The following is a 20,058-nucleotide window of genomic DNA, read 5'->3' on the forward strand; positions in this document are numbered from 1 at the left end:
CGCCCCGGCGGCCGTCGTAACGTCGCTTCCGTCCCGGGTCGCGGCGCTTCGGTGCGCCGCCGAGCGCTTCCGCCTGCGCGTTTCCAGGGCAACGCGGCGCCCCGGGCCCCCGTGAGTACCGTCCGCCGCCCGCGGGGGAGCGCGAACTCCTGGGCTGTTTCCTCTGTCGCGGGCCTGCTTGTCCGGCAGGGTCCGCAGCGCCAAACGGGCCGGGCCGGCCGGGTCCCGCGGCACCGCCTGTGCCCAGGCCTCCCGCCCCGCGGGGTGGGTAAGCAGTGCCTCAGGCCATCCTCAGGAGCCCGTCCCGGATCCCAGGGGCAGGCCTGCGATTTTACGTGATGAAGCTGGGCAAAAGACCTTTTTGTGTCCCCCAGAGACAGATCGAGGGAGGGACCCTCCTGGGGACCGCTCTGAGCCCCAGCTCCGCTGGCCAGCAAAGCCGCCGGGGTTCAGAGAGAGGTTTTCAAGCTAAACGGTACTGCACTGACTCGCTTGCATTCCGATGTTGGATAGCACCACGTCTGGGCAAAAGGAAGGGTATAGTCACCATACACAACTTTGTATGTTATAACAGACTCAAGACAGAATTTAATCATTGCTTTTTAACTTGTTTGTGCAGCCGGAGTCGGTGGGACTGGTTAACGGCAGGAGATGTCCACTCCCCCTCTCGCTGGGGCAGGCATGCCGCCCGGGGCATTCACGGGGACACAGGCTCAGGCAGCTAGGGAGGTAAACACAGCTTCTCTTTGTCGAATTGGCCAAGAGACTGTGCAGGACATTGTGTTTCGAACCATGGAAATCTTCCAGTTACTGAGGAACATGCAGGTGAGAAATTACTTTCATTTTATGGTCTTTAGCTTCACATGTTTTTACCAACTGCAGGTATATGTAGGCACAGGAAGTAGCTCAGGACATTTAAATACATAAAGTCGGTCAAACTGCCTTGTGAATACTGCTCCATGTGTTTACTTAAATTCAGAAATGTTGACTTTTCACTGCCCCCACAATAAATGTGCTCTAAATACACTAAGTGTTTGTGTTTTCCTTTTTGAAGTCGGTTTATATATGCCAGTTATGTTTCTCTGGTTTTATTAACATCGGGGGAGTAATTTTAGAGGAGTTTTCATTCTTTTTCCATAATATTTTCCACCTAGAATTTCTTGATGTTTCTTCTTGTTGTTAAGTTGATCATAGTCCTTCTTTGTGGCTATTTACTGAGAAAATATACAAACTTTTGTTGTGTTTCTCTGTTAAGAGCAGAAGATAAGTAATTGCTCCCAGTTCCTCTTATTTTCATGACTCTAGCAGTTTCCTTCTGTAGTTACCTTAGGTGTAGGTGTATGTACTTAAGAGTTTACTGTGAACTCACTTTGTGTCTCTGAATTGTGACCTGGGGTTGAGACACAAAGTCTCAAAGTATAATACTCTGATTACAACAGTGTCATGGTTAAGCATTTTGAAGACACCCACTGAAAAGAGTTACAGAGAAATAGGCACTGACTGAAGTATAGAATACATGAAGCTGTTTGACAGAAGCGATTTAGCACATCAGATGAGCAGATAAACCACAGAATGTTGCTGATGAAGACAAGTAATTTCAGTTATTTCTGTGGGGCTGGTGTGATGGTCTTATTTGAAAATCTACAACCTCCCCTCTGATTAATTTTCATTTATTTATTTGGTGTGACTGAAACCTTAATGTAATATTTTTAACCTTTTGGGGTTTTGATTCTCTTAAGTTACCGAATGGTGTTACTTATCATACTGGAACGTATCAAGACAGACTGGGAAAGCTGCAAGAACATCTCCGTCAGCTATCGATACTCTTCAGAAAACTGAGATTAGTCTATGACAAATGCAATGAAAACTGTGCTGGGCTTGATCCTGTTCCCATAGAAGTAAGTATCTTTATTTATTTGTAAGTTGCAAATCAGAACAACCACTCTGTGCTTAGCATATCATCCATTCTTGTGGGATGCAAGGGACTCATGACAAACAAGTTTTAAATGAGACTGGAATCGTTCAGTGGACTCAATTCTGTGTATTATTTGGAGCTGGTTGAAAGACGATGAAACTTTCACATTAACATCATCAATTCTTATCACTTGGAAGGCATCTAATTTTGAAATCGTACTTCATTTAAAATTTTAGCCATTTTCCTGAGGCTTCTTGGTACATTCACCAGTTTGTGTTGTTTGGTACAGTAGGAAAAGTCTGCTTTAAGCTCTCCCCTGGCAGCCTGGCTCTCTGAGTAATAAGGATTATTCTCTTTTCTGTGGCTATCAATCTGTGCTTCCATAGTTCCCTCGCCTGCCAAGTCAGTATGAACCAAATCTAAATGTGCAGTGATGATGGAAAAGCTGTCAGCATAAGACATTCAGGAAGGAAGATTGGCCAAAATTATTCCTTATAAACTTTTCCTTGCAAGTTAAGTTGTTTGTAATTCCTAGTGATACTCATAAAGCCTATGTTCTATTATGGTTTGAGTTACTACAGCTCTATATTAACCAGAATTGTGCAATTCCTTAATTATTGACCTCTGGATTCTGAGGATAAATCAGTTTTCATGCTTTGTTAACTCGTGTACAATACCTGAATACTTGTGTCTCCTTTAAAAGCCATCAAAGTGTCTTGTTTTTGCATACAGTTGGAATGAAGTCAGAGCTGGTAGTTTGAGGGTTTTTTTCACTGTTTTTTTCTGTTACCAGGATGTAAAAGAATCTCTGTAGAGAAAATGAGTAGGCCCTTTAAGCTTTTCTTCAATGCAAGATGTCACTGATACCTTGTGCACACAATTTTATACTGATAGTTGGAATTCTAATTCTTTTTCTTCTATCCCCGTAGTCTTTGCTGTTCTGAAGCTAATAGAATGCCTGCCCTGTATTTTGTTAGTTAGGGCCTGTTACTCTTGTGTCAGTTTTCTTAAATTCTTATTTCAGTTTTTCAGTGATAGTCTCAATCATTTTATTTAATGACTGACATTGTAACCATATCTTTAAAGAATATCAGCTGTTCATTTTAAACAGGAAATAGAAGTTTACCGACTACTATTCCTTAGTCTATTATTATTGGTATAAATGCCTTTGTGTTTTTTTCCTTGGTATCTGCTAGCAATGTAATAGGTACTGTTATCAACTTTCTGTTAACCAACATAGCAAGGCATGAGAAAAATCTTGAAGTAGGTCTGGCTACAAAGCTTTCTAATTGATTAAATTTCCTGCTTCATTTATGTACTAGATGTAGTTCTTGTCTTTCCTGAAAAATATGGGTTTTTCAAAGGAAATGCACTGCTGTGGATGGTACACTTTATCCATCAGAGAGACGAGTTTTTTTCAAGAGTATTTAGGATCCATACCACTTCTGCTTTATGGTACACAAATGTAGTAAGTTGTTAACCTTTGCTATATTTTCATGGCAAAGTCTAGTCTGGTCATTTCTCTCTATTTTGATAAGTTTGGTAAGAATGACCTGCAAAAATTTTTGTATAGAAGGCAATTATATTTTCAGTGAATGAAATCAAAGTAAGTTTTCCATCAGAATTGCTGAAGGATGCTACTGAATGCCTGCACTCCAGGATAATTAAGTTAATGTGCATGAGATAAACAACTTGTTCCTAGACTTTTAAACTAATATCTTCTTGTTTGTTTACATTGATTACTAGTCTTTCATTTGGTTGTATCTAGCAACAGGACAAGGGGTAGTGGGATGAACTGGAACACAAAAAGATTAATTTAAACATAAGAAAAAACTGTTTTACTATGAGGGTGAAGGAGCCTTGGCACAGGCTGTCCAGAGAGGGTGTGGAGTCTTCTTCCTTGGAGGTCTCCAAGACCCACCTGGACATGTTCCTATGCCACCTGACCTAGGTGAACCTGCTTCTGCAAGGGGGTTGGACTAGATGATCTTCAAAAGTCCTTTCCAACCCCTACCATTCTATGATTCTATGTTTTTTCTGTAATGTGTATGTGAACAAGGATGTAAGTTTGCTATCACCATTAGCTTCTCTCAGTTGAGGACAGAAAAGTCAACAATAGACTGGAGTTAGTGTATTTATGTTACCTGTAAAATGTTACAACTTCTAGTTATTTTTTAATAAGATGTTAAAAGCGTGGTAGTGTTCTGACACAAAACATGTTTGGGTTTTTTTCATCTACTGATTCTTTTTATTTTTAATTTTTTTAGGAAGAAACATTAGCATTAATTTAGAAATTATTTGGCAAATATTTTGAACTTTGTAGAAGATTAAAGGAAAGACAGTACGCTGTGTGCTTGAAGAGATCATAGTGGGAAGATTCTTATGGAAAAACTCCCATTGGGTAACTGATAGTCTGGCCTTAAGAACAGCCAAACAGAGGCCCACTGAAATAGCAAGTTGTAATTAGGCTATTAACCACATAGCTATGTAAAGCCAGTCACAATTGTGTTTAGTATATCACTGAAATACTTTATAATAATGATAATTTCATGTTTGGGATATTTCAGACTGTGGAATAGGAAATTTTAAAATCACAGTGTAGAGAGTTGAAAAATGCAAGGATTACCTGTGATAAACATCTTAAAATGTAAAGACTGAGTGCTGCCTGCAGTTGTGAAATTGCTTAGGTAATATGTGGGATTGTGTCTTGTGGAGGCACATCATTTTCCTGGAGAAATGACTGAGGTCATTCCAAGGCCTTTGGGTTTGAGATGGTGAAGTAAGCTTCTCTCCACATCCCCTTCAGTAGTTTGAACCTTTGGAGAAAATGGTAGTAGCTTATGTATCTCCTGTACTGCCTGAGTTTAAGTTCTTTTTTTTTTTCCTTAAGCCAATGTCTCTTGTCTTCACAGCAACTTATTCCATACGTTGAGGAAGATGGCTCCAAGCATGATGATCGTGGTGCTGCAAGTCAGCTTCGTTTTGCAAGTGAAGAGAGAAGGGAAATCATGGAAGTAAATAAGGTAACAAAGCTGAAATTAATTTGCAGTGAACTGTCACATTGTCATTATAAAGCTTAAATGTCTTGGTTGATAGCATGTGTGATGACTGCCATCAAACTTGTTAATAAATACTTCTTGCATGTCAGAATTGTCTTTTAAGCAGTATTTTTTTAGCTTACATCTTCCTGTAGAGTTTAGGTTTTCTGACAGTTTAAACTTGTGCCTCTTTTTAAACTGATGTATATTCTTCAGAATATGATGTGTTATGTTTATACTTAACCCATGAGATACTGGCAGTACAGATTAAGGTAAGGTGTCTGTTGAGCTTATTTCTCTTCAAAACTTTACCTTAGATATTAAAAAAAGTATTATCACAATGATGTGAGTTGGTAAAGTGTTTTCAGGGCTTTCTGTACTTTAATGGTTTGAGGGGAACCTTTCCCTTTGTTAAAACATTGCATTTATTGAGTCTTGAGACAGTCAGGAAAAAAGGCACTGTGTAGGATAGAGATGCTGTTAAAGGTTCAGTTTGAGTGGCAGTATGCAATTGAGTACCATTACCAAAGATGGATTTGAATCTAAAAATAAATATGTTGTAGTAAATGCTGAAATAATATTGAGATTAAAATGATGTAGTTTTACCAGACCACAATTTTGAGTCTTGTTTCTTCAGTCTGTAAAGTACAAAGATAGGATTAATTAAGTACTTCTGTAACTGTAATAAAAAGGCATCATCTACAAAAATCACCAAACAAAGGGAATAAATGAATAAAATGTTTCTTTATAGAGAGAATAATTGATGGGTTTTTGGCTTTTAAAACATTTATGGTATTTTGTCTCCACCAGTTAGAGATGTACTGGATTTTTCACAAGCCATTTATATAGAAAAATGCATGTTTGTTGTACAGGAGAAAATGGGGACTACGTGGATTTAGAGAGAAGCAGTTGTCAACTGTCCTGTTGTATTCTCTCTGTGTATTGCTGATGTAGTGGGGTTGTATGTATTACATTGTATGTAATGTTTTACCATGAATTTATGCACATTTATTTGCAATTTTTCAGCGTTAATAAGCTTAACTGTCCATATTTTCTATGTTTTTGATAGTGTTATGACATGTTTTTGCCCTTGTTGTTGTTCTTGTATGCTAATTATTTTTTTTAAAACCTCCTTGGTGTGATCTTGTGAAAAGAATTTCATAAATGTTTATGATGAGTTCTAAATCTTTAAAAGGTTGATGATTTTACAGGACCATTGGTAGCAAATTGCTGATTAGGAATGTACACAGACGTCCATCTAGGTGGAATTTCTTCTGCAGAGGGGTTGGGCTGGATGATCTCTGAAGGTCCCTTCCAACCCTACCATTCTATGATTCCACTTAAATCTGATCTGTATTTACACTTAAATGCCTAGACCTAGTTTTCAGATTTTCCACCGTACATTTTCAAAAGGTAGTTGAACTTTCTGTGGTGCTTTTTTTTTTTGGATAAATACTTGCTAACTGCTGCAAAAGAAATTTAAACTTCTTGGTTTTGAATGTACACTGAATATTTTTCTTTTGTCACTCTCCATTCATCTAAGCACATCCACTACCAGTTTCAAGGTACAGATTTTACTGCATTACAAAACAGGAAATGCTTGGGGTTTTTTTAAGACGAAAGAAATTCTTATTTTTGCAAAGAAAAATTACTAGAATCTAGTCTAACTTGTGACACTGAGTGCTGGACTCAAATAGCTCTCTTTGTCAGGAGCTGGTTCTCCTGACAGCTTTTCAATCCTCTGTGATATGTAATGTCCGTCTTCAACTCAATTTTGCTTTTTTATTCTAGCAAAATTTTGGTAATATAAAATGTTGATGAAAATGGCTGTGAAAGGGAAGCCAACATGATAGATGGAGATGTTTTCTATATTCTTGGCCCCCTGTTTTTTCTTGCTTCAGCAGATTCTCCTGCTCTTACCTAATCCTTTTTGCTGTGATAGGCAGTATTTTTTCAGTCTTGCATGTTACTACTACCAAAGAAAGTGTTATTGCAGTAACCCAATACTTGGACACTATTGAGACATTTGAATTCTTAGACCTTTCATAGGTGTCTCTTAATTTTGCCCTTCTTGCTGTAATATCCCAGCCAGTCTGATCTCTTGTCATGCTTTAACTCCAGCTGTCCACTAAGCCCCACATAGCCAGTCACTCACTCCCCTTCACTGGACAGGGCAGAGAATTGGAAGGGTAAAAGGGACAAAATATAAAGACAGTTTAATAGGTAAAGCAAAAGCTGTGCACGCAAGCAAAGCAAAACAAATAATTCATTCCCCACTTCTGATGGGAAGGCAGGTGCTCAGCCATCTCCAGGACAGCAGGGCTCCATCATGTGTAACAGTGACTTGGGAAGACAAACGCCATCACTCTGAACACTCCCCCTTCCTTGTTCTTCTCCCAGTTGTATATGCTGAACGTGGTGCCATATGGTCTGGGATATCCCTTGGGTCAGTTGGGTCAATTGTCCTAGCTATGTGCCCTCCCAACTTCTTGTGCATCCCCAGCTCCCTCACTGGTCAAGTGATGTGAGGAGCAGAAAAGGCCTTGACTCTGTGCAAGCCCTGCTCAGCAGTAACAAAAACATCCCTGTGTTACAAACACTGTTTCAGCACAAACCCAAAACATAGCCCCGTACTAGCTACTGTGAGGAAAGTGAACTCTACCCCAACCAGAACCAGCACATCTCCTTAGTGTATCTCTGGATGTAAATGAAAGACACTAACTGCCCTGCAGTGTGGTGCACAGATGATACTAGCAGATCATATGAATCTTGTGGACCATATATTCTCATGCAAAAATGTTCCTTCCAAAGCAGCTCTGCTTTGCTACTGCAGTTGTCTGGAAAGGGACCATCCTCAGTGGAGAAGAGCATTTACTCATCATCTCACTCGTGAGGCAGGAGAACCTGTTGAGTTCCTAAATACTGCAGTAGCTTTGGATATCAGTTTACTGTATAGTGACATGGTTTGGCCTTATTTATTGATTTATTCTGCTATTAGACTTACATTTTAGGTCAGAAAGTTTAATGCTCACCTTGGCCAAGGAGTACTTGTCCATTAATTTTAAATATAGATCAGTTTACAAGGTAATGAATTCCTGTCCTGGCAGTTCTGTAATATTTAGTAACTGTAGGTTTAAATAAACCTATTAATATTAAAACTAAAAGAGACTTTTTTTGCCGGCACTAAGAATATGCCGTTATTAAAAAACAACCAAGCAACATTCTGCTTTTTATACCAAACATTTCTCCCCTGCATTTCCTCAAAATATTGCTTATTTTATCTGTATTTGCTTTCTGGGGTTGTAAATTACTGAGGTGGTTGACTCTTCCAGAACAAGTAATTTACTGTTCCAGAACCAGTTTAATATTTGCATTGGTCAACTAATAGAAGTCCTTATCCAATTTTCACTGAACAATTTTTAATTGCAACATTTGGAACCTGTTACTAAAATTTCTTCATGTTTTTGAGTCTTTAGTGCTCTTTCAAGTATGCCATCATCTGTAGTATTTTTAAGGTGTCAGGCTTACCTTGGATCCATGATCTTGAAGTACATTTGACAGGATTTACAACAGAAGATATCAAATCACAGACCGGTAACACTTTAATCTGTATTGCTGCCTTATCAGCAGGTTTTATTTTTACTGCTTGTTTTTAGAAATGGAGCAAGTACAGTTTTGATTTTTCTAGATGCTGTAGATCTAGTTTCAAATGAAGCACTTAAGGAAACCGTTGCTTGATTAGTAGTCTTAGTACATTTGTGTGAAAATGAAATTATGTGAAATGGCATCAGGACATTCCAGGTGATCCTTTAGAAAACAATCATGTTTGAAATTCTTTATTCATCTTTGCCAGCTGGTTAACAGTGATCTTGCAAAGAGAGGAAAAGACAATCTACGTGACAGGCTTTTAAGTTAAGCTGTTACAAATTTAGCTCTGGGCCTTTTTGGTAGCAGAATGGCTGTGCACTGCAGCTGATGTTGTGCAGGGAAGCAGTCCTTAAAATTACTGCAATTTACAATTAGTCTTTCTCTTTGGATTTGTAGAATTCTTTTTCACCAAAAATTATGAATGTGAACCAAAAAATGCTTTAACAGCTGGGGAAGAATTATTGGGACACCTCTCAGCCGATCTATCTGCAGTGGAGACAGTTCTGTCTCATTTTGGGTATACAAATTGGCTCTCTGCAATGGTAGCATCATAAAGGAGTTTAGGCTCTGTAGGAGTTCTGGAACTTATCTGATTGAACCTCCAGCTCAAAGTAGGGCCAATCAGCAAAGTCAGATCCAGTTGCTCAGTAGCATTTGGAATATCTGTAAGGATGGAAATGGTACCCTTTCTGGGCCTTTTTCAGTATCAGCTTTCACTGTGGAAGTTCCTAATGTTATACTGGTATTTTCTTTGTTGTAACTCTGTCTGGTGTCCCTCATCCTTTTGCTGTGTACAATCAAGAAGATTCCAGCTTTGTCTTTTCTATCATTTTCATTATGTAGCTGATAGCATTGCAATCCTGCCTTAGCCTTCTTTGCTTGTTATTGAACAACTGTAGCTTTAATCATCTTGGTGGCCTTACATTAGACATACTCTGCTCTGATAGTATTTTGTATTGAGCCTCAAATTGGACATCTGTTCTCCAGAGCCAAATAGAGGAGCAGAACGATTTCACTTGACCCTATAGAAAAGTTCTTGTTAATATAGTGTGTTGTGTAGTCTTCTTTGATGCAAAAAGATCCACTGCTGGCTCATGTTCAGCTTGGCAGAAAGTTTGAAAAAGGACTTCAGGTCCATTTCTAAAAATCTGCTTTCTACTCAGGCACCCCTCTGCTTTTGCTGTTGCTTGAGTTAATTCTATTTTCAGATGTATGATGTACTTGATTTGAAGTTCTTGAGGTAGGTGTTGGCCTGCATTTCCCACCTGTTGAAGTCCCTCTGAATTGGACATCCTACCACTGAGTAGATTGACCACTTCCCCCAATTTGGTATTGTCCACAAATTTGATACAATGATTAGGTCATTAAGTGTGGGTAAGTCATTAATGACAATATTAAGAATATTGATCTTAGTATCAATCATGAGAAACATGAAGAGTGACCAGCTGCCTACTTGGTCTTAACAAGATGATCACAATAGAATCCAATACTCTAGCAAGATTTCTGTCCACCTTGTAATCCACCTGTCCAAACCACATCTCTCCAATTTGGCTACAAGGATACTATGAGAGACTGTAAAAGCCTGCCTAATATGAAGTAAAGAAAGTCCCCTGGTCTCAGCTTGGCCACACAGCCAGTCATTTCTCACTAGAAGGCTATTGGATTGGTCAGGCACAACACATCTTTGGTTAATCCAAGGTGATTTACCAAATGATCCAAGAATGGTGACATTCCTAGTCACGTTATCGTTCATGTATCTGGACACAACTTCCAGAAGGATTTGCTGTACAGCCTTTTTGAGGTTAGACTGACCAGCCTGTAGTTTCTGTAGTTTTCTGGATCCTTGCTTTTCTTGAAAATGAGTTATTTCCTTTTTCATCAGGAGCCTCTCACCATCTCCAATAGAAAATTAGGTAAAGTGGTCTTGTAATGTCATCAGCTGGCTCTCTCAGCACTCAGATGTGCTTTGATCCATATAATAAAATATTTCCTTTTCAGATTCATATAAAATGTTGCACACAAACTTTTACATGTAGCTTCCTATATCAAAATAGTGTCATGGTTATAAGATGGAAAAAAGTTAGGAAATGCCAAGCTAAAACTTGTCCACACAATCTCCATTGTCCCCTTTTTGTCCTCATGTAATCCCATATTGTACAGTCTTTATAACATTATCGCTTTTGATTCCTTTTCCTGCCCCACTCCCCACACCACTCCTGCTTTTGATACAGACTAGGCACTGTTTGGAGTGTGATATAGAAGATATAAGAATCCTTGTTTATTTATTGTGTCGCTTACATGAAAGTATTGAATAAGCAGGGAATTTGGGAATGAGAAGGAAGGATTTAAGGTGAGCAGTAAGTAACCGCAGGCTTCTCTTGAGGACTAGATTTTTATCCTTGTCTCTGCCACAAAATGTCAGTGGTAGTTATTCTTCCCCTAATGGTTCATGATAGTTGTCCTTTGAATATGTGGGAAGCTGTTAAAATATGACGTTTAGTGGTGGACTTGAATCTAAGATGTCTCTGGACAAAGTTAGCAGGCACTCCAGTTTTATTCAGTGTTCCTGGGATTTAGGTTGCCATCTGTATCTGAGGATCATACATCTGTGTGATTTTCATGTTAAGAATGAGGATGTAACACTGCAAAGGGTGGTGGAAAAGCACCTTAGGGAATAGATAATACTATTACAAGCTACATAACTTAGAGGGTACACAATAGGTAGGACCTTAGGCTTCGTCACTGAGTTATAAATAATTGGTATGAAGCAAACATCCATCTATTTTAACGAACACACTTATTCCTCTGAGCAACAGAGCAGAGGATACATGCAATTGCTGTCTGGTTCAATGTGTGAGAAGTATTGAGCATGCAGTGGAGAACAGACTGTCACCGGTGCCTCTGCTTGTCTCAGGAACAAAGAGTTATTCACGCAGGAGCAGTTTTCCTTCCAGCTCTTAGGTGAGGAGGGACTCAGAAAATCCAGTCTGTCATTTCCAGTAAGAACAGTTCTGCCTGTCAGTGACACGAGGAAAAGCTGTAGTTTTTGCACAGTGAATATGTTAATGTTTGATTGCACAGCAGTTAGTATACTAGTGATGAATACATTTTCTCTGTTTGGGAAGAATATTATATATAGGTAACATGGATATGGGAATTTATTACGATGGAGAGTGGGCCTTGGCATCACTTGAATAGCCATAAGTTAGAAAATCATTTGGCATCTTTCAGAGAGTTTGAGCAAATTGTTGAGACATTTTTTCTTTCTTTTTTCCCCTGTTGTGTGGCTAAAACATTGCAAGTCATTTTGCTATAAAACTGAAAGGGGGGAAAAATAGAGGTTTTTCCACCTCCTTAACATCAGAGATTTCATTATGAAGGGCTCAGTTAAAAGAACAGTATGAATTGCTAGGACAGGCTTTACCTTTTCTGGCCTATCAAAACCATTGTATTTCTGTAGAAATTTCTGGGTACGGCAAAGCAGAGGCCAGTGTTGCCTTCATTTGCCTTTGAACAACTTCCTACAGCAGTTTAGTGCTCAGAAGGAGTAACACACTCATGAAACAGAAGATGATGCAAATTCTTTCTGTAGTAGAGTTGTAATCAACAAAGTAAACAATTGTTTTAATTCTGCTGAGATTTATGCAAGTAAAGTTATTATTGTTATTAATATTTAATGCTTTGTTATGCTTAGATGTACTTCTGGCCTGTACTGTTGCAAGTTTGACCAGAGCAAGTAAAAACTATAGCTGCTGGCACAGCATACAGGTCTTATATAAGATTTTCAAGATGGAAGCACTTTTTATTTTTTTCCTTAAGCAGAAGAGCCTGTACAACATAGGCAAGTACTTTTGATATTTTTACAGGCATCAGACAGAATATAATCTTGCTCGTTTACACTGTTATCTTTGCCCAAAGACGGGCTTTTAACAAATGGATTGAGTGCAGAAAAATAATGCAATGAAGTTTAGGTTTTAGAATGTGAAAGATGAGGAGAGAGATGGCAACAATGTGCAGAGGAAAGTTCTGATACATCTCTGATACAAAGTTGTGAATCGGTCTAGACAGCATTGATTTCAAATGAAATGAGAGTGAGCCAAAAGCCAGTTAAGTCAAAAATTGATTTAAGTTGAAGCTGAAATTGCTGTGTCCTGCTGAACCCAAATCTGATGAAATATATCAAGTTCTTTATAACTTGTTCCTTGAAAGTTGTTTTCTAGGTGTACATTATGATTCTCCCTCTTTGTTTCGTTTAAAATGGGGTTTGTGCTTCTGTACATGTTTTCATACATGTCCTACCTGACCTAAGCCTACTGAGGTCTCCTTGGTTATGGCAAGGTGCAGTCCTTGCTGCCTCCATCATGGAGGTGGCATGTAGTACTTGCAGTGTCAGTCAAAATGGATAGTTAATCACATGGAAAGTTGGTGTCACCAAAGAAGACCCCTTAGGATTGGTTTACAGTCAGATCACTTTTCTGACCAAGGCTAAGAGAAACAACCCTGTAAGATGTATGTTGAATTAAACTCATTATAAACTGCCTCATATAAGATATATTTTCTGTGCTATCTTAAAAGACATAAAGCCAGAAGCTGTAGCATATATGTGGGATGAAGTACCTTCTCTTGTTTCATACAACTGTTCATCCTGAGAAGCAGACCAGAGTTCAGCTAAGTCATTTCAGTTGAAGGAGGAAAGAGTGGGAGACAACTTGCAAGCAATCTGTTCAAATGAAGATTTGTCATTGCTGCAGAAGCTGCTTATAGAACTTGCCATTACCCTAGAAAGCCATTTCACCTATCTTTCTAAGGTTAGACCTGAGCTGAGCTGTTCTAACTGGTTCATAAAAGCCTTAAGCAGAGGCCAGCACTGCAGGAATGTATTAATTATGTAGTACTTTATGGTGTGGACCACTGCCTGTCAAATATTGGTAACAAAGTTCACTATATGCATTTCAATTAGAATTCTTCTCTAGAAAGAAGAGCTAAGAAAATAGCTCTTCACCAAAGACAAGGATTTTAAATTATCTTCAGATAAATGAACATCTGTAGACTTCTTATCTTTACAGATGCTTTGAAAACAAATGAAATCCAATTTGAAGGTTCCCTTGTCTAGCATCAGGTAAAGATCAAGCAATTTAGAGTTTCATAACACTTGCAAAAGAAATTAAAACCATCTTAGAGAATGAGTCTTTTGGGTGTAACTTATGCAAAGTTCATGTGAGCATACCCTACCTAACGGTGTTTAACAGCAGCATTAGACATGGATGGAGAGAGAAGAGCCTTCATATTCGAGGTGAAGGGTTACTTCTGTCTGTGACTTGTATAACCATCGCTGACTGTTCAGTCTTCATTTCTATTGATGAAGGCTTTGGAAAGCCATGAGATGGCATGGCCTCGGTATCGGTGAGTGACAGCTGGCATTAAACTCCTAGTTTTGATGTAATGAAGATGGCAAGCAGAATTGTATTTTACAATGCCACAAGTATGAACAGACTTATCTCACCCTCTTGTGCTTGTTCAGACACCAGCATCTTACATTATGAGCTTTTGTAGGGAGACACTTGCAATTCTGTCATTTGGATGCTGTGGTAACTACACGATTCTCAGTTTTCTTTCTTGTCTTTAGGAATTGGATCTCCGCTATATATTGTGAGGATTAGCAAATGAGAAGAGGCCTTGGGTAAAGGCACATAGTTGTCTTTAAAATAGCTTTTAGCCTGTGAAAAGATTAGAAAATCCAAGTTAGTGTGCATGAACTGTTCCACATCTGTTTCTACATCCTTCTCGGGAGTATGGAATTGAGAGTTGTCTCTGCTTGCAGGGAACATGTCCACCAAAGTCTGTGCTCAGGATTATTTCCCTCACTCAAAGTACTGTGTTCCTTATGTAATCCTAACCCTAATCACCATATTACTTCAGATCATTTTTACAGGTCTGGAGTGAACAGGCTTCTGGTTTTTTTTAATCTGGAATTCTTTCCCAGCTGACCAGCTGGGCGACTTTAAAAATATTGGTGTGTCTCTGCACCAAAATTCAGGAGATTGATTTTTCAGGATATTGCTTCTTTTGTTGCTTCCATTTATCACTGTTCCAGTTACTTTCCAGATCATATATTACTGATCTGAGTCACCCTTTTAATATATTGCCATTTATGCTGTGGAAGTAACAAAGTTATGTCAAACCTGAAACATTACAAATAGTTTGTCCTCTTTGGATGGTTGAAAGTCCTTCCTGTGCTTTCACTTTACTTGAAACTCTGGACTTTCCTAATGGGAAAGTAGTTTGGTCTCTAATGTGAGAAGACTTGACATCAAATCAAAATGAAATGAAGGACATTGGTTGTTGTTAACAACACACAGTAACTTAGTTTTTGGCAGCTCTGATTTGAGAAGGAAAATGAACAAATTGGACAGTAAATATGTGTATTACTGTGAAACATGAAAGGTTAGGGAGGTTGTGCCCTGTCTTAATGCACTGAACTTGTTTCTGCAAAGACATTTTTTTTTAAAGTTCTGTTTATGTACCCAAATAAAAGTGAGTTTGCACTTCTTTTCCTTCAAATGCTTCTGTGGTTCACAAAAAAAAAAAGTATATATATAAAGAAGTAGGATTGGGAATTTCTCTTTCAAGATAAAACAAGGGTTGACTTACGTAGGCAGAAGGGTTGGAAAAGCTTGATTGGCTTCACCTGTACCATGTGCATTGTTCAAATATTCTGCTATTAATCCCTCATTTTTCTGTGCACCAAAATTACACAACATATATTCACATAAATTTACCTGTTCCCCAAATTCTTTCTTCCTACTTAAAGTGCCGTCCTTCAGACTTTGGAAAAAGAAGACTGATCCTCCCAAGCCTCTTGTGTTTAAAGGGATCAAGGGTTTTGATTAAAGGCTACTTTGAAAAGAAACAGTATTCTCTATCTAGCAATGGTCCTTCACTTTGGAGGCTTTCTTGTACTTTTTAGAGTGTGCTTTAGAGAGGGTGTATTATGCCACTACTATGGCTCACAGACAACTGAGAAAAAGGTCCAGAGAGCATTCCATAACATTGTAATTTTTACGAATTTCTGAGTGCACTGTTTGAACTGGTCACAAATAAATAAACCTTCTAAAACTCTTCCTACAGAAACTGAAACAGAAGAATCAGCAGCTGAAGCAGATCATGGATCAGTTACGGAATCTAATCTGGGACATAAATGCCATGTTGGCAATGCGGAACTGAACAAGGAAAATCAGCCTTTGTAATTAGAGAAGATATTAATTTGTTTGGATATACTTAATTTTCTTTCTCAGAAGTTACATGTTTTCCCATACCATATTGCAGTAATGTTTGTAAAGTCTTCAAGATTAAAATGTTGTGTTTTTGTAATAACTTAAACAGTGTTGGCTTTGTTTCTATAAAAGATTCATCCTACAGCTTTTACCTGAGTTATTCAGTTAAGCCGAATCTAAAACAGCCTGAGTAACTTACAGTAATAACTTGGATTGCTGTGCAGTTGTGGTTTTTTATAAAAGAATTGTTTATGGGTTTTTTAAATACATAATTATAACTAACACTGGTTTTAAAACATGTATTTGATTGCCATTCTGTGTAATCCACCTCTACAGACAGGAAAAGCTGCAATACAGAAAAGTCACTCTACTAAGCTACAGGACTGAAATGAGGATCAGAGATTGCAATGCAATGTGTTTCCTCAGTATGAGAACATATACTACAGGCCTACTGTACTACATTAGTTCATCTTCATCTGTATCCTGTCAATGGAGAGATGTTACATTAGGTCAATTGGAGCAAAACTCAGAAATTACATAAAATTACCCCTATCCTTATGGATGTAATTCTTTGTAAGTGAAGATTACATACATATATCCTCAACATGAACTTCTCTGTAACTATGATTCAAGTACTGCTCTAGCTATTCTATGGTGTGGTATTCCTGCAGCTTTATGTATGGTTGGAATACCGTGTTTACCAGAATGCACTGCATAAATGCTTCATTCATCTTTTCCCTAAGACTGCCAATCCTAGAGGATATAACTGTATGAGCACTTTGTTATTTTGAGTTAATTGTCAATGTTCGTATTTCTTTGTTCTGCCTCTGGTATTCCTCACAATTTTCATTTGCCCTGAAAATAGTCTTAGTAGTTTTTGTTAGCAGAGTTGTTGCTAGTGGACTATTTGTTTCTTTTCCAGATGAAAGACAATGTAAAATAGCATTGTTCTGATACGAATCTGTAGGCCACTCTACCTTTAATATTTGTCAGTTGAAAACTGACCATCCTCATGATATACTTTTTATGTATTACTTTTAACTCTTATTCCATGGCCAGTCAGATTCCTTATCAGCTTTGTGTGAAAGATTTACTCAGAACCTTCTGAAGAGCCCAGTTGAATGTTATTCTTTTTAAAGAGACCCTTTTTACAGTATGAGGTTTTGATACCAAACACTTATTGATTTGAGATATATGGTTTCAAAAATATTACACTGGTTTGTTGTTCTATCAGTCTTTTTTTATTTTGGTTTTTAATAATTTCAACCCATTTGTCTGTTCCTTGAGGTAAAAATCACTGGCGTGTGATAGATCTGATCTCACCTTTCTCCTTTTGAAGGCTTTAAATCTGAACAGATTAATGGACACCCAGTCTTACAGCTGCAAATAAACAGAACTAGAAAATGGTAATTTTGATTAAGTGGTGTTGAAGTGACAGGTAACTGTGACAATACCTAAACATGAGTAGATGTCAAAACATGTTACAGGTAAGGTCACTCCCATGTCACCTGTATTCCAAAAGAGAGAACAGGTGGCTTTCTCAGTGGCTAAGCATGCAGCAGAACTGCTTCTTTCCCATTTAGGCTGACCACTGTGGCACACTTGTGCCTCGGAGGTAATGGTTGATTCTGCAGCTGTGAGAGGTTCGACTGTTTTATGTATAAACCTTTTGAGAAGGAAATGAAGACTGCAAGTGGAAGTTTTATTTTGCTGTTTGTCTAAAATACAGCCACACTGTTTTGTTTGCAAGGTGTAGTGGCAACTTGCTGTTTATGTGTAAGTATGCATCCAGCCTAGAAGTATTCAAATTGGATTTTGAAATGATACCAATACCTTAATTGTGTGTATAAAATTCAGTACTTAGTATTTTGTCCCATTCTTGAAACAGTTAAAACTGGACATCAGGCTAGATTTTGTTCTACTACTTCTATACTACCTATGTAATTCTTCCTAAATGTCTTTGAAGTTTGTTGAGTTTTTTTATTGCATATAAACAATGCAAAAATAACCTAAAATGTGCATAAGAGTGCAGATACTGCAAGTAAGTGTCTGGCCAATACAATATTCAGCTTACTTAATGCAGCTGCTAGCAGTAGCCAAGGTTTATACTGCAATTTTTCATCCGGGAGAGAGGAGAAAACACTTTAAACCACTACCAGAATAGATAGCACAGTGGCTAAATTGCAAAGTGCAGGAATTGACAGAATTGTAAATTATCACAGTAAATACTGTCAAACCAGGAACTTTGCAAGGTGTTGGACCAAAACTGTACACTTTGACTTACACAGATGAAAGCGAAGTTAGCGAACATAATTCATACACTAGCAGATTCATGAGTAGGTACAGGATTTGACCAAGAAGATTAGAGTTTTAAGAAAAGTAGCAATTCCTCATCTGTGAAACACTCTAAAGGAATTACTGGGCATCAGTGTGTGCTGAAATGTAATATTTTAGTTAATGTTAACTGTACTTCAATTGCTGGTTAATGAAATGGCACCAAGTGAAGTGTTTACCAATACCAGCAAAGCAATACCAGCACAGATGTGTCTATGTTGTCTATATATCATTGACTATTTCTCTGTCTCCGATTAGGCAGAAGCTGGATAAACAGTCTCAGGAATAGATACCAGAACCTAGAATGGTTCTGTGCTTGGTATATAAAAATATTTGAAGGGTTTGGGGTTCTTAGGTCTCTGTTTCGCTCCAGTGGATGGAGGGTGCTGAATACTTGCAGAATGTTTGTGGGAACAGCTCAAGTTAACATACACTTTGAAAATGAGACCATTAATCCAGCACCTTGGTAGACAGTATAACAGATACTGAATGTTCAGTTCCGTGCCACAGCACAGAAGATGCCTACTAGGCACTATGCAAAGGTCCAAGGCTTTTCTTACACAAAAAGACAGATTTATGCCATGCTCAGGAAAGATGCAAAGAATTTACCTTTCTTCCTCTCTTCTGTAGAGATAGCAAGGCCACATCCAGAGTGCTGTAATAAACCATGACCATTTTTGTTGTCCTGTAGAAAAAAAATCACTCTGATTATAGTATTTGTTACTGATGGAGAAATTGGAACCTGTGCACAAGTGCTACTTCAATTAATCACAGTAAAGATGGATTTAGGTGGAGTAGGACAAGGATTCTGGTCTCATAGGAAGCAAGATTTCATCAGCGCACAAGATGTCTGCAAAAGCCAGAACGACTACGGCTGAAGGAGGACTGACAAGTGCTGTGGAAAACAGTAAGCTCCAGATGTACATCTGAAGATCTGAAGTGAAGAAAAAATGTCAAAAAAAAAATACAGTGACAGCCAAGGACACTGTGGGTCAATTGGGGTTTACAGAGGGTGGATTAGTTTAATTACTTTGTGCTAACAGAGGAAATGGGGAATTAGAAAGGAATTTACAAATTCTTCAGTGCAGAAACAAAAATATTTGGGGAAGAAAGTGAGCAGTTTGTTCAGTCTCCTTATTTAATGATAATGAAAGCTGATAATGGTGGAACATCAGGGCTTTGAAAGAGAAGGGTTTTTTCCAAGTGGGAAGGTTAATCTCTGTAATAATAACAAAATGACTGATATGTAATGCAGGAAAATTTAGTGAAAAAAGTATTAATGAAAGTGACAATATGTACTAATGTCAGATTTTACTTAAAAAAAAGGTAATGGACAACAATGGAATGTAGAAGGTAAATAAATGCAATGTGGTGCAACTTTCTCGTGTCAAATCTGACTAGTGTCGATTTTAAGGCTCTTTTCTCACATTGCATGAGTGCATTCTGGCATCTGTTACAACATTACACAACAAATACCACTACCAAAAGGCAGGAACACTGTTTGTGTTGGTGTGCATGCAGTCAGAAGCAGAAGACATGTTTTACAGCACTCCTCACTGGCCTACGTCCTGTCAAGACCATAGGCCTTAGGATAATAAGCAGCGGCACATTTTCATGTGTCCACTTAGCTCTGGGAGCATCTCAGCTTATTGTGTGTCTTCATGTGCAACTTACTTGTGCTGCCATTCAGCAGGATCTCAACCAGCTTAAGAGTTGAGCAGACAGGAACCTCATGAGGTTCAACAAGGACAAGTGCAGAGTCCTGCATCTGGGAAGGAACAACCCCATGCACCAGTACAGGCTGGGGGTTGACCTGCTGGAGAGCAGCTCTGCAGAGAGAGATCTGGGA

The 20,058-nt window shown here is 38.4% G+C and overlaps 1 protein-coding gene across 1 annotated transcript; it reads left to right on the forward strand.

Annotated features, from left to right (window-relative positions):
* Positions 1 to 10: 10 nt before the first annotated feature.
* MED30 (mediator complex subunit 30) lies at positions 11 to 19,601 on the forward strand. Its single transcript, XM_061995785.1, has 5 exons — positions 11 to 111; positions 620 to 825; positions 1,740 to 1,898; positions 4,828 to 4,938; positions 15,730 to 19,601. Exons 2-5 carry the CDS (start codon positions 652 to 654, stop codon positions 15,823 to 15,825), a joined length of 540 nt encoding a protein of 179 aa, XP_061851769.1. The 5' UTR covers positions 11 to 111; positions 620 to 651; the 3' UTR covers positions 15,826 to 19,601.
* The last annotated feature ends 457 nt before the right edge of the window (positions 19,602 to 20,058 follow it).

Source organism: Colius striatus, chromosome 4 (genome assembly GCF_028858725.1).
Source record: "Colius striatus isolate bColStr4 chromosome 4, bColStr4.1.hap1, whole genome shotgun sequence".
Lineage (NCBI taxonomy): Eukaryota > Metazoa > Chordata > Aves > Coliiformes > Coliidae > Colius > Colius striatus.

Coding starts and splice junctions, on each gene's coding strand:
- MED30 (XM_061995785.1), top strand. CDS start 652: ATGTCCACTCCCCCTCTCGCTGGGGCAGGCATGCCGCCCGGGGCATTC. Junction 826..1,739: donor AGTTACTGAGGAACATGCAG/GTGAGAAATTAC, acceptor GATTCTCTTAAG/TTACCGAATGGTGTTACTTA. Junction 1,899..4,827: donor TTGATCCTGTTCCCATAGAA/GTAAGTATCTTT, acceptor TTGTCTTCACAG/CAACTTATTCCATACGTTGA.